The sequence below is a fragment of the Saccopteryx bilineata genome, chromosome 3 (assembly GCF_036850765.1).
Source record: "Saccopteryx bilineata isolate mSacBil1 chromosome 3, mSacBil1_pri_phased_curated, whole genome shotgun sequence".
In the NCBI taxonomy this organism is placed as follows: domain Eukaryota; kingdom Metazoa; phylum Chordata; class Mammalia; order Chiroptera; family Emballonuridae; genus Saccopteryx; species Saccopteryx bilineata.
This window is the reverse complement of record NC_089492.1, coordinates 16,744,074-16,758,845: the sequence shown is the minus strand read 5'-3', so window position 1 is coordinate 16,758,845 and position 14,772 is coordinate 16,744,074. Positions and strand designations below refer to the sequence as shown.

The 14,772-nt window shown below is 45.2% G+C and overlaps 1 protein-coding gene across 1 annotated transcript in view; it reads right to left on the bottom strand.

The window, feature by feature from the left end:
- Window positions 1-14,488, bottom strand: part of ENPP2 (ectonucleotide pyrophosphatase/phosphodiesterase 2) — a 104,496-nt gene extending 90,008 nt beyond the window's left edge. Inside the window, exon 1 of the mRNA XM_066265765.1 lies at window positions 14,248-14,488. Within this exon, the coding sequence (XP_066121862.1) occupies window positions 14,248-14,268 (21 nt within the window). The 5' untranslated portion in view covers window positions 14,269-14,488. The remainder of the gene's footprint in view (window positions 1-14,247) is intronic.
- Window positions 14,489-14,772: the final 284 nt, after the last annotated feature.

The following is a 14,772-nucleotide window of genomic DNA, read 5'->3' as shown; positions in this document are numbered from 1 at the left end:
GTGAGCACTAACTACGTTAGCTAGTGCTTATTGAAAGCTTACTCTGGGCCAAGGACTACTTGCTATCAGGGATATTGAGATAAAAAGCACATTTTAATTAGGAGACTGGAAAGTCAACAGTTCATTAAAACACCATTGTGATGATGCCTGGCCTGCGGTGGCACAGTGGACAGAGCACCAACCTGAAACACTAAGGTCACCAGTTAGAAGCCCTGTGCTTGGTGAAGGCACATACGACCAGCAATCAATGAATAACTAAAGTGAAGCAGTTATGAGTTGATACTTCTTGCTCCCCTGCCCCTCTCTCTTCTCTCTCTGTAAAATCAACAAATAAAATTTTTTAAATAAATAAAATAATAAAAATATTTTTTAAATTTAAAAACCACACTGTAGTGAGTTCTATCATTGACCTATGGACGGGTATGCGTGGAGGGTCCTGAGAACGGGCTCCCTCACCCTCTCCTCCACCCCACCTCCAGGGGCCTCCTGTCTTACAGATCTTGTAGAATGAGTGGTACATAAAGTTTATAGACTCTTCCAATTGTGCTCCTGACATTGTCCTTACGCACGAGAGAAGATCTGGGTGCAGAACTGAGACGGGGTCCATCTTCCTACCCCTTTTAGTGGCTCCTCTGGGCAAGCAAGGCTGTGGACATGGGAGGCTTTTGCACTATTACATCTGTGTCCCTTCAGCTTCCTAAACACCAGGAGGTATCTGTGGAGGAGTTACAGATGGCAGCTTCCTGATCCTGAATCCAGGCTAGGAAGGATGTTCTTGAACTCAATATTCCAGCGGCAGCCAGCTGCCTTGTGCTATGTACCATGGTCTGAGTCAAAATCCAGAAATATCTTGTCAGGTTGAAAAAAAAAATGGAGAGAGAATCAGATCGATTCATCTGGGATAACAGTCTTGAAAGAGAATGCAAAATTCAGTGATACAACTTCACACTGGGAGAGGCCAAAAGTGACAACAGTTCTCGGAAAAAAATAAAAAACAAACTGGCAGTTTTTGTTACCTACAATTTCTATAGGAGTTCACGCTAGACCACAGCTCTAAATGATCTCATTTTTATCTCAGGTGCCTTTAATAAGCAATCCCTACCCAGATCCAGGGGAGAAAAGTTCAGCAGAGCCTGGGGCAGCCTGGGCTCCACCTGCATGGAGTTCATGGCTGGGTGTCTCATTGTAGGACCTGACTACTAGAGAGCATAGAGAGACGCAGGATGGGGATGAAGCGGCATCCGTATCCCCCGCCCACTCATTCATCCACTCCTTTGTTTATTTACTCAACAAACTCTTACTGAGCACCTAGTCTGTTTCAGGCATTAGGGATACAAAGTGGACAGAATAAAGGCTCTGCCCCATGGGTCCCACATTCTAGTGAGAGAAGAAGTATAATGTCAGGTGGTTGATAAAGGATGAAAAAAACAGAGCAGAGCAAGAGAACAGAGAGTAAAATGGAAGGAGCGATGCTCAGTTGGGTGGCACTGAAGGTCTCCCTGGAGAGGTGACATCTCAGCACAAATCTGGATGGAGTGAGGGAAGAACACGGCGTCTCGGGAAGCAGCAGTGAGTGGAAGGCCCTGAGGAAGGGGTGGTCCTGAGGAAGGGGTGGCCTGAGGAAGGGGTGGTCCTAAGGAAGGGGTGGCCCTGTGTATGAGCAAGAACCCAGCAAGGCTGGAGTGGAGTGAGAGATGGGGGGGAGGGAGCAACAGCAATTGATGTCAATGTCGTGATCGGGGGCTGGCTCATGCAGGACCTTAGAGGTCATAGTGGGACCTTTGTGTTTCATTCTGAGTGTGCTGAGAAGGGACTGGAGGGACATCATCCAATTTGTGTTTCAAGAGGCTCACTCTGGCTGGTATTTAGAGAATGGACACTCAGTGAGCTCCCCCTCTGGCAGATGGTGCAGCCTGGGTGCCCCGTGTGAGTAGTTGGTGAGGGTGGGTGGCTGTCTTCATTAAATATTCAAAGGGCAATGCAAGACATAGGAGTTTTATTGGGTATATTTCCTGGGGCAAAACTGAAAGTTACAGAGAAGCCATCCTTCATCTCATAATAGGAGAAACTTCCTAACCATCAGGGCTGCCAGAGTCCTCATACAAAAAAACAAATCCATCTAATATTTTCCTCTCTTCCTAAAGCTCTTAAGGAGCTAAGTTCTCCCTCTGTACTGACCAGCAAAGAGCTACTCAAATTAAAGAACCAGGATTCAGTTTTATTCTTTTCTGGGTAAATCAAAAGGGAAGGGAAGGATCCTTATACACAGTGTAGTCAACCTGGTCCCTACTGCCCACTAGTGGGCATTCCAGCTTTTGTGGTGGGCGGTAGCGGAGCAACCAAAGTATAAATAAAAAGATAGATTTAACTATAGTAGGTTGTTTTATAAAGATTTATTCTGCCAAACTTAGCAAAAATCTGACATAAAGCATATAATTATTATTATATGCTTTAACTTGCTGTAACTCTGCTTTATAAATTTTATAAAGTAAAGTTACTTCCCTACTTTATAAATCATCATTACTGTGGAACCGGTGGGCGGTTAGAAAATTTTACTACTAACAGAGATACAAAACTGGGCGGTAGGTATAAAAAGGTTAACTACCCCTGCTTATACACATCTTGTTCTTACCATTTCATCTCCTGAAGGAAATATACATATAGATATAGCTAGGTGTGGAGAGATATATAATTGGTGTGTGCGATTTAATTTATCTCAATGAAAGGGACCATTGGTCAGGGCTAGGCTAAGAAGAAGAGAAACACTTCACCAAATAATCGAAAGACTTAAGCAAGACACGAAGTAACATACTTTTGGGTTGCCTAGAACAAGTTGACCTTATATTGCCTCTCCCAGCCTTATAGGTCTCTCAATCTTCTGTAAACACAGAGCCGCTTCGAGGTTGAAATCCAATAACCTCAGTTTGCCGAGTATTATGCAAGAGAATGCAGAAGTTTTGGCCCTTATGTGGCCTGCTAAGCTTCTGTTGCTCTTAGAAGAGATGTTATACAACTTGTTAATCACTGAAATCCTGGGCTCTCAGGCTTGGTTCAAGTCACGGCTCCAATGCTCCCTAGCCGTGGCCCTGGAGTTAGGAAACCACCCCAGTGCCTTCCTCACAGGGTTGCTGTGGAGATTAAATAAAACAATCCATGTAGTTAGTGCTCACTGTTATTAAGAACACCACCTAGAATGTGCCAGACATCACGCCAAAAAAGATCTCACTGAATCCTCGCAACGATGTTGCAAAATACACATGGCTTTCTCTTTTTTAAGAGACTTGCAGAAGTTCAAGTCATTTGCCCATGTTCCCGCAAGTTCACTCGGACTGGGGTCTGCCTAACCAGAGCCCTGCTTCTAGGTATGTGTCGTTATCATACACGCGGTTCACTTTGGTTTTTTACTTTTAATAAAAGGTCTTCCCATCACACGTCTGGGAGACAATTGAGGGGCTTTGCTCTAGTGCCTTTACCGGTTCAGAAACAGAACAGACGCTGTCCAGCTCGCACGGGCATCCACTGGAGGCCGGAGCCACTATACCCACGTACTCTTTTTTTTGCCTTCTGACCAATGCAGCTGGCTTTTGTGTGCCTTCAGGTTTAGGGCTGGGTAAACCTCAGTCACAGATGTAGATAGCCTGTGGCCTCATGTGACAAAATATTTTGCAAAAGATGCTGTTTTCTCCCTTTCCTGGTCTTCTCTCCCTTTCTGCAGCTGTTTCCACTTCTTCCTGAAAATTGATCGAAAATTCTGAAACTCTATTTTTGCCCTTAGTGTCTCATGTGACCTTACCATTGACAATGACCTGGTTGTTTTATCCCCAACTGCAGGACAGTTGATGAGATGCCAGTGTTGTGAACAAAGGTCACTGCCTGACAAGGGACTCCTCTCTCAACACGCACCAGATTCTAATGACACCAAGCACAGCAACAGCTCCTGTAACATTTAACAGAGGACTTGGCATTCATTCACCTGCTCATTCATCCATTTCTGCAGCAAATAGTTTATTGGAAACCTGTTGTGCTCCAGGCATTCTTTTAGGCCCCAAAGACACCAACAATTATCAAGAGAACCCAAATATACTGCTCACAAAAATTAGGGGATATTTTATTGCTTCATAGTCATTTTGAAATATCCCCTAATTTTTGTGAGTGGTACACCGTACCTGCTTGTGGAGCTTACATTTTTTTGGATGGAAAAGACACAAAATTTATACCTATGTCAATTAGTGATAAAAAGCTATAAAGAAAGAATAAATAGGGAGGCAAGAGTGATGGCGAGACTGCAGTTAGCTTTTGAACCACACGAGTAAGGCCACATAATCCTATTTAGAAGAAGAATTTGAATAGTTTGCCCAGAGTCACCCAGTCCATGTTAGAGAGGGGATTTGCCATATTCTGACAAAAAAACATTCATAAATACAGCAACAACGATTACAACATTTAGCGTTTTAAAGTATAGAATTGCACGAAGTATGTATCAAATCCCATGTTAGGAGTAAAGAAACCAAGACTCAGAAAGAAGAAACAATTCGCTCCAGGCTACACGGCAACTGGTGGAAGAGGATGTCAAGCCAGTGTGAGTGGTTCCAAGTCCCTGCTCTGTCCACCTCACCTCGCCTGCGCTGTTCAGTTTCTCAGATCAGAAATGCTTCTGACTAAACCGAAAGACCCGCGAAGACAAGGATGGTGTCTTCATCATCTCCCAAATGTTCTACATCTGGCATCGGAAGTGCTGAACTTTTTGCATTCAGACCAGCCGCATTCCCCAGACAGACAGAACTCTAAACACCCAAGAAAGACGGATGCCCTGTCTAATTCCAGACCTTCCTGACTCCCCTTGGCCGTGGTATGCAGTGTGTGATGAGCACTGAGGCAATCCTAGCCTTGAACCCCAGAGTGCCAAGTCACTCTCAGCGTTCACTCGCCTAACTCCCCCCAAAACACCCGTCTTTCCACACAGACTTGTGACCTGCACAGACTTAGGGTCCTCTGTATTAGACTTGTGTTTGTCTAGGAGTGAGAGCAATAAACAAGTGGGGTGCGCATGCCTGCATTTTAATCAAGGCCATAATTCTAGGGAGTAAAGGGGCCATTACAACGAATCTGAAGAGCATGCAGACACTTCCTGCATCACCCAACTCCAGTCCTAGGATGCCTTTCCCAGCACTCAGCTTGGTGCCCACAGCTGCACTTTGCATTTACCAGCACTGACAAGCACGTGGAGGCTAACTCATGGCAAATTGCCAGAATGGCCGAATGAATGATTGTCTTCTTATTGTTGCTCAAAATGCTTTGTAGGAGTACAACAGAGCTAACGAGAAACTTTTTGAGAACGGTCTACTTCTCACTGGTTGAGAGTTCAGTGGGAAGTAGGCAGTTCTTAGAGTCAGGCAAACACCTGGATTCAAAGTCCAGTCCTGCTACTTACTAGATGGCCGAGCCTAGAAATTCTGGCCCATTGCACTTCTCAGTCTCAGCCCAGAGAACTTCCCTGACCGCACTGCCTCCCAGCCCAGGTGCTCTTTCTCTCTTTCTCACTCCACCGCGGTTCTTGCAACACCCAACCCCGACTCCGGGCATATGAGCCTCCCTCACTGGACTGTGAGCTCCCCGAGGTGAAAGACCAAGTCTCTGTCCCTCCCAATGTATCCCTGGAGGCTAGCACACACTGCCTGGCACACAGGGATACTCAATTAATAGCAGCTGAGTAAAGTAAGGAAGAGCATGGTGAAGAAAGGGGAACGAAAAAAGAAGCAGAGTGCTGAGAGAGAGCAGAGAAGGGATCAGGCAACCATACTGCCACTTTTCTCTCTGAGAGGTTTGCAGCAGGGTGCCTGGGCCCTCCCTCCATCACTCCCCAGCCTGGCTCACGTTCTCAAGAGTTTTCTAGATCCTAGCAGAGTGCTAAGCCCCAACCCTAGGGAAATAATGCCACTTTCTGGCTCCTGTTCCCAGGCACCCAAGACATGCTGGGAAAATTGTAAAGTCCTATGGATGAGGTCCACACAAATGCATGTGCTTGACTTGAGCAGAGCCCCCAGGTGCCCCGGCCACCATATTGACTGGCCATTGAATTGTTTGCTATTACGCCGAGTGTGTTTCCAGTCCTTTCAAGCCTTCCACACCCCCATGTCTCTCAGGGAACAAACTTATCTCTTCATCACCTCCAGAGATCAAGGCTATTCTATTCTAATATGCTTAACATGCACTATATACAGATTTTATTCCTGGCGATTCCAGAAACAAGAATATACATTGGAGGGTGAGGGATACAGGTAAAAACTGATGTTTCCCCCTTGTTTCTTGCCTAAGGATCAAATTATAGATTGAGGTATTGCTGAGGAAAATGCTTGTCTTGTGTTATTTAGGAAGGTCATTCTCCAGCAGCTTGACTACATTTTTAGTCAACCTGGAGCTACTGGGAGTGGATATTAGAAGTGTAATTATCAGGAGTAACAGTAATAAGATGTTTAGGGTCCAGCAAACACTGGACGAACATCCTGTAACATCTCACAACACACCATACCAAAGCAAACACAGCCAGCCAAGGATGAAAAGATGTACTCGGACCAAAGCCATCTCTCACGAAGAAGCTGGAAAAGCATCTCTCCTAGCTGTTATCTGCCCAGTGGGAGCTCTGTGACATCTCTCACTCAACTCCAGCCACAGTCCTGTAAATAGGTACTATCACCTACCATCTGTAATGTATGGGGGTAGAAACTGAGGTGCAGAAAAGCTGGGTGATCTAACTGGGGCTTCAACAGTCTGGCTCAAAGCCTCACTTGTTAACCAATACACCATCCCGTCTGCCTTGTCTTTGAGATGGGCATTGGTAATAAGACATCACACATCAGCTTCCCCATTGTTAAACCCATTTTCAACAAACACAGTTGACAATCAGCCTTTGGACGAGTGGTAGTAAGAGCAGAAGTGTTGGAATTCAACAGATCTTGGTTTGAACTCTAAGAATTATAAGACTTTTCCCAGTTAAACCCTGTTGGGCCTTCATTTTTCATTTTAAAAATTGGGGATAACAGTTCCTCCCTCAGAGGGTGATTTTGAGCGGGTGTAGGCAAACTCTTTCTATAAAGGGCCAACTAATAAATATTTTAGGTCTTGAAGGCCATACATAACCACTGTATTCCAATGACTCGGCTTGTTATCGGAGCGTGAAAGCAATCACAGATGGGGGTGGCCGTGTTCCAGTTTAATTTAATAAAAAATAAAATAATTTAAAAACCAGGTGGTGACCAGACTTGACCTGCAGGCTGTCGTTTGCCTGGTTTTGAAGATTACATGAAACAATGTATGTGCTCTGCTTGATTCCCAGAATACAACAAGTCATCAAAAATGGTACTTGATTGTGACATCGGATCATTTACAATAACATGGATGGACTTTGATAACATTATACGGAGTGAAATAAGTAAATCAGAAAAAAACTAAGAACTATATGAATCCATACATAGATGGGACATAAAAGTGAGACTCAGAGACATGGACAAGAATGTGATGGTAAGGGGGTGGTGAGGAAGGAAAGAGATGGGGTGGGGGGAAGGGAGGGGCACAAAGAAAACCAGATAGAAGGCGATGGAAGACAATTTGACTTTGGGCGAGGGGTATGCAACATAATCAAATGTCAAAATAATCTGGAGATGTCTTCTCTGAACATATGTACCCTGATTTATCAATGTCACCGCATTAAAATTAATAATAAAAAAATTTGGAATATACATTAAAGTATATGAGAAAAAATAAAATGTGCTCTTTTGATCACCCCCCAAAAAAGAAAAAAAAAGGTACTTGAATTATGGTGTCAACATGAGATGGTCTGAAGCCTTCCTGGGTAAATGTATAATTTTCATAGACTTTGGAAAAAATATCAACCCTTTACCCCCAATATGACCTTATAGGTAGGGTTGCCAGAGACAATACTTTTTTATAATATTTTTAGTCTTTGGGACATAGTCATACTAAAAAGGTATTCATTGTTTATTTGAAATTGAAATTTAACAGGGGTAGCCTGGGTTGGTTGGTTTGTTGTTATTGTTGTCTGTTTTGTTTTGTTGCCTTTTTTTTTTCTTTTCAAAATCTGACAACCCTACTTATAGACCTCTATGGCTCCACAAGTTGGGAATCACTGGTTTTATTTATAATAAAATAACCAAACACAAGCAACATTTTGTTCTTCCAGGGAGAAAAAATTACATTCTTATGGAATTATCCCTAAGGTTCAAAACTAATAAGTCCCCTGGGTAGGAGCCACTGAAACACGATGAGACATCCAGGGCTCTGCGCTCACCGGTGCCAAGAACAAGCTTAGGTCACCCAAGGAAAAAGTGCAATAATCTTGCATTTGTTCCTGCTGATTAAAATCGAGGACCTTCCTGGAAAATGTGAGGTGCCCCTCACGTCACTATGTTCAATTAATGCTTGAGCAGTATTAATGATGGAAAAACTCCATTACATCCAACATGTCTAAGAGTTTTGCAGTTAGGTTTGTCGGTAATCAAACTGTGTACTGAGAAAGCCCATTTTGTCCGTAAACAGAGCTTCTGGGTGGAGGAGAAATGTTCTGTGCATGTAAACACAGGCGCCTCAACTCCCGACAAATATTTGATAATGAAGATGTGGACGGAGTCGGTACCTTCAGACTGCAGCCAGCCCCCAACAAGTAGGGTTATAAAATCACTTTTAGGGGATTTAGAAATAAAAAAGAGCTCAGCATGCCACTACCCAGGTCTTTTCAGACTTGAAGGAAGGAAGATGATGTGTGACATGTCCATGAAGGGAAAAGGCATCATGTTTTAATTAATTAAAATAGTACCTTATTTAGTTTTCAACAGTTTGTCCGCTCTACCCATCTCAGCTGTGCAAACTTGAATAACTCACTTAGTCTCTCTGAACCTCCATTTCCTATCTCTGAAATGGATTTGAGAAGTCCCATCTCTTCTGCTTTGGCCAGGATCAGAGGAGATAATGGATATGACAATGGTTTGCTAACTGATAAATGGCCATCCACTGTCATCTACCATCCCATGAACAGCAGCAAAACCTCTGGGGGATTGAAGAGCAAAATAATGTTGGATGGCATGGTCCCAGCAGCAACCACGCAAAGGGGATTATGCTCCCATGAAATCTGTATTCATTTGCTAAGGCTGCCATGGCAAAACGGCACAAACAGTGTGGCTTAAAAAACAGAAATTCACTGTCTCACAGCGCTGGAGGCTGGAAGTCCAAAATCGAGCTTTGGCAGGATGGGTCCCCTCCGAGGGCTGTCGAGGAAGGATCTGGCCCAGGCCTCCCTCCTTGGCTTGCAGATGGCCACCTCCTCCCCTGTCTCTTCCTATCATCTTTCTCCATGTCTCTGTGTCAAATTTCCCCTTTTTATAAGGACATTAGTCATATTGGAGCAAGGCCCACCTGATGACCTCACTTTACTTTGATTACCTCTGTAAAGACTCTGCGATGGTTCATTTTATGTGTCCATTGGCTTGGGCCGCTAAGGGATGCATCGAAATGTTTCTGAGTGTGTCTGTGAGGCTGACTCTGGAAGAGATTGGCATTGGAGTCAGTTAGGTGAAGAAGATGGCCCTCCAGGCGCAGGTGGGCATCATCCAATTCACTGAGGGCCTGAGCAGAACAAAGAGGCAGAGGAAGGGAGAGTCTGCTCTTCTTACTTGAGCTGGGACATCCATCTGCTTCTGCCCTTGGACATCGGAACTCCCGGTTCTCAGGCCTTTGGACTCAGATGGGGACTTACACCATCAGCTGCCCAATTCTTTGGACTTGAACTGAATTACACCATCAGTTTTTCTGGCTCCCCAGCTTGCAGATCACAGATCATGGGACTTCTCAGCCTCTGTAAGCCAATTCCTACCCTCTCTTCCCTCCCCACCCCCATGCTTCCTCTCTTCTCTCTCTCTCAACCTATCACTGCCAGCCCCCTCCAACCTCCCATACGAACACATACCAATTTGCAACTGACTTTTAGGATCCAGTCACAATACATTTTATATACATCTCTGCACACTCCTCCAAAGATAAAAAGTCAAAATAGACTACAACTTATAAGCTTTTAGATTCCTAATTCTTATTCCTTCTCTCTGAGCAGATGTGATCAGTGTGCTATCCCTCCGTGGACATCAATTATATTAATAAAATAAGAATGAAGGGAGAATTCAGCAGCATACCACCAAAGACATCCATCTGTTAATCATCTCTCCTTTAATAAATACATTCAGTGAGACATTAATCCAGCCCAGTACACCCTTCTCACCCAGAAAAAAAAATCACAAGATCTGGTTCCTTCTTGAAATCAATGTTTTTAATTGATTAATATGAAGTGAGTATAACCATGTTCCAGGTGCCTTCACACACTTTATTTTAGTTAAAACTTCCAGCGCTTGTTATTCCTTTTTTATAGATACTAAAACTATCACTCAGGGAGAAAGTAAATTTACAACTAGTAAAAGCCAGAGCAGGAATGAGCTCAGATCCTGTGACACCAAGTTCATGTCAATACCACTCATGACACTCAGATCCTCTCAAAGGAGAAAATAGACATCATTTGGACTTATGCTGCCTAGCCAAGCAGTGGTGCAGTGGATAGAGTGTCAACCTGAGCCATTGAGAACCCAGGTTCGAAACCCCGAGGTTGCCGTCTTGAGCACAGGTGAGTGCAGGCTCATCACCTTGAGTGCAGAGTCGCCAGCTTGAGCGTGGGATTATCGACATGATCCCATGGTCACTGGTTTGAGCCCAAAGGTCGCTGGTTTGAAGCCCAAGGTCACCGGCTTACGGAAGGCATCACTGGTTTGGTCAAGGCATGTATTAGAAGCAATCAATGATCAACTAAAGTGCCTCAATTATGAGTTGATGCTTCTCATCTCTCTTTCTTCCTGTCTATCTGCCTCTCTCTTTTTTGCTTTCTCACTAAAATAATAATAATAATAATAATAATAATAATAATAACTGGACTTTCAATGGCTCCTATTAATCACCATCTACTCTCCCAAATATCTATTGAATGAATTGATCATTTGATTAGAGATTCTTAACCTGAGGTTTATAATAACTCAAGGGGGTTCAAGGATAGACTTGTATGAACCTCTTCGAAACTTTGTGAAAAGTATCACCTGATATATATTGTGCATTTCTTTTAGATTAATGTACATCCAAATCTCAAAGGGACCATGGCTTCAAACAAAAACAACTTGCAATTTAAACAACTTTCTATAGAACTTAATTATCATTCACCTCTCTGACTATAGTTTTGGAATGCAACTTCTCTCTTTAGAAAATTAAAATTAAAAAAAGAAAGAAGAAGAAAGAAAATAAAAACTGAATTTTTTCCTTCTAGTCTCTCAAAGCCTCTCCCAAAGCCTCCATCTTCACTAGAAAACCTTTGCGAATTGTCCCTTCAGAGGTCTCTGGACACTTTCTCTGATACCAAAGATACCAGCTTCTACCTCTGACGCTTGCTTCTCAAAGGGCTCTCTTAGAAGCACCCGTTTCCTCACCTTCAGTATTCTCTTCCCACGCCAGGTTGTGGCCTGTAAAGGATCCCTTTGCCTTCACAAAGCCAAAGCAAAATTGCAAAAGGCCTTTCATGCACCTTTACCTGGCCTTCAGCAAGGTCAGGATAGTTGCAGGGAGCAATGGGAGAAACACTGCAGGGGAGTGTGAATTGGACAGGGAACTGGTAAACACGGAAACTTAGGGCTTTATCTCAAATACGTAGAAAGTGTAAACCCTTCCTTTGTTAAATAAGTGGAGCACTGGGCCTTTTCTGATAATCATGGTTGATCTTTATTCTTCTTTCCTAATGTAGACGATAATTTCCAGACATGCTTCTGCATCATCGCTATCCTATTCAGTACTTGAATGTAATAGACATTGACAGGAATTGCACAAGAATTCCCAAGACTTCACTGAGCTTCCCAGTTGGGTCCAGGTTTTAAGGATGCTAAAATAAAAAAAAAGCTGCTTCCTGCTCCTGAGTTTACAGACCAGTGGAGGATAGACAAGTAAAGAGCTGCAATAAAAAAAATGGTAAATGCTCTTACAAAAGGAATAAAGGAAGCGTTGGAGGCCTGTTGGCGGGCCACCTAATCCGTTCCAGAGGACAGATGGAAAGTGAACTCTCAGCTGAATCTTCAAGGAGAAATAAAGTTAGACATAGATCTGAGAGAAGGATGAGGACAGTCATGTTTAATAAGCAGTTTAATATGCCTAAACTTGCAAACAACATGCATGGCATATGCATTAAAATGTGGAGACAGAGTGAATGACAAGAGATGAGGTCGAAGAAGAAAGTAAAAGGCAAGTCGCAGAGAACCTGTATACCCCAACGTTATTCTCAAAAGGAAAAAGGTATGAATCCACTGAAGACTTTTCAGAAAAGACCCACGTGATCGTATGGCACTTTGGAAAGACCATGTCACAGTAGCAGGAGAGTTGGAGACACAGGTATGTGTATGAACTGCATTAAGCAGGTAGAGTTGATGATAGTGATGGACTAAGTGTTACGAGTGAAAGAGAGGAAGTGACCGAGGATGATACCGGTGTCTGGCTGGGACAAGTGGCAATGTCATTTGAGCAGTGGAGCATAGACAAGGAGGAGATGACCTGGGAGGTGGAGGGAGAAGACAAGTTCAGTTTTGCATATGGGAACTTCAAGGTACTCCATAGGACATCAAAGTGGAGATGTTCTGTAGCAAAGGCGAGTACGAGGGAGAAAATTAGGATAGGCGATGGATTTGTATGTAGTGGCCAAGCCTCTAGAGTAGATGAGATCATCTAGGGAGACTACAGGTTGAAAAAGGAGGAGAGTCAAGAAACAGCAGATACCCCAACACTGAGAAGGGAAGGCCTTTAAAGGCATTATATAGTAACCGAGGTCAGAAAGAAACCAGAGAAGCATGGTCTCCTGAAATCCGGGGCAGGGTTAACAAACAAAAACAAACAAACAAAAAACAGAGAGGGAATGCCCGGCAGTTCAAAAATGCCACTGGAAAGACTAGGGGGAAAGGTTTAGCGATCAAGAGGTCTTGGCTGGCCTGCCTAAGGTGTGTCTTCCTAAGCGGAGGCCAGGCCCACGCCACCAGTCAGCTGAGTGGAGTAACTGGGTAGTGAGGGCACGGAGAGAGCCAATGTCGCTCTTGGAAAAAATTTGGTCGGGAAGAGGAGGAGATGGCAGCTGGGGGGGAGGGCAGAATCCCCCCAAAACATCCAGTGAGTGGAAGCGTGGCAAACCTCCTATCCTCTGTAGAACCGGGTGTGCGGATCAGCACGTAAACACGTGGAACAGCAGAGCCCCCTTCCCTCTGGTCCTGCTGAGCCTTAGAAAAGGCTTTTGTTTTCATTGCCTTTATCAGTGAGAATGGGCTCCGGGCTTCCCCTGTTAAAGTGAAACCAGAGTGTGGCAGGGCAGCCATCCCGGAAACCCTTTGACCCACCGCTCGCACCTGAACGCGGGAGGTGCCCACTGCCCCTGCCGACCCTTCCCACCTGCTGTGTTTGCCCTGGGAGATTTCCAAGTCCAGATCAAAAGCCCTCCTACTCAGTTGTGACCCCAGGCTCCTTCGACTCTTATCCAAAATTAGCTGGGTCCACTTGAAAGGCTTGTTTAAATAGCTAAGAACAAAGGGCCAAGAGACTGGGCGCGGGGCTCTGTGCACGCTAGTCCCCGTCTTTCCTTTGGAGGGGCCCGCGCGGGACCCTGCCCCGCCGAAGGGGCTCCCTCCATCTGTGAGATGATTCTACTTCCTTTGGACCCCAGAGAACATTAATGAAACAGATGGCTTTAAAAAAAGAAAACTCCTTCTTGCAAAAAGCCCGTGTCCAACAGGTAATAAACAAAACGCCTCGCAGCCCCGAGAGGACAGAGTTCATAGTACGGTGCAACTGGCTTGTGCCCACGCGGGCTCCCACTGGCCACGGTTTTGAGACTCGGGCATGGCCCCTCTCTGCCAGTCCTACCGGCTCGTTTTCCAGGACCGAGATATACAGATTTACAAACCCAAACATTCTCTGGCAAAGACAACTCGACACGAGTTCAGCTCTCTGCACGTTGCGCGCCTGGAAACGGCTCCAGCTGAGTGCACGGGAACGCAGCCCAACGGGGGGCCGTTTTCCTGAAAATCGGAAGGCCCTTTGCAAGGCTGCTGGGCTGACGGAACAGCAGCTTGGGCCCGGGAGCCCAAGCAAGGGAGGACGGGAAGAGAGAGGCGCCTACCGTACCCGATCGGCGCGGCGGGTCATGCTGCGGGCGTCCGGGTGCCTGCTCCGGCCCCGGAGCTGCGGACGCGGCCTCTGCTGCGCGCCGCGGACCTGTGAGCGCTGTCTGCCCCGGGACCGCTGCCCCGGGCTGCTCTTGTTTGCACTGGGCCGTTTGCTTTTGGGATTTCTCCAATGTAGATGTAGTCAGGGGGCCGCTGTCCCGGGGGACAATGATTCCATTGGAAGCTGGCCTTTGACAAGACTCACACATGACCTTTGACTAAAATGGCTTTGGGGAAGGAAAGTGTCCCGAGGCGAAAGCCGGGCATCCAGGGCAGCGGTCCACAAACCCACCCCCAACAGTGTCAAGTTAATTTTTCATCTCTCAGTCTTTCAAGGGGGAGTCTCTGGGGACCGCTCTGGGCCTCTGGGCTAAGATCAAGTGAAGGAGACTCCCCGGGAGGTGTCATTGGCCATTTCTCCTTCATTCTGTGCAATTCTTACCCTGTTTCCAGAAGGATTTCTCTGCAGAAGTTTCCTGCTGTG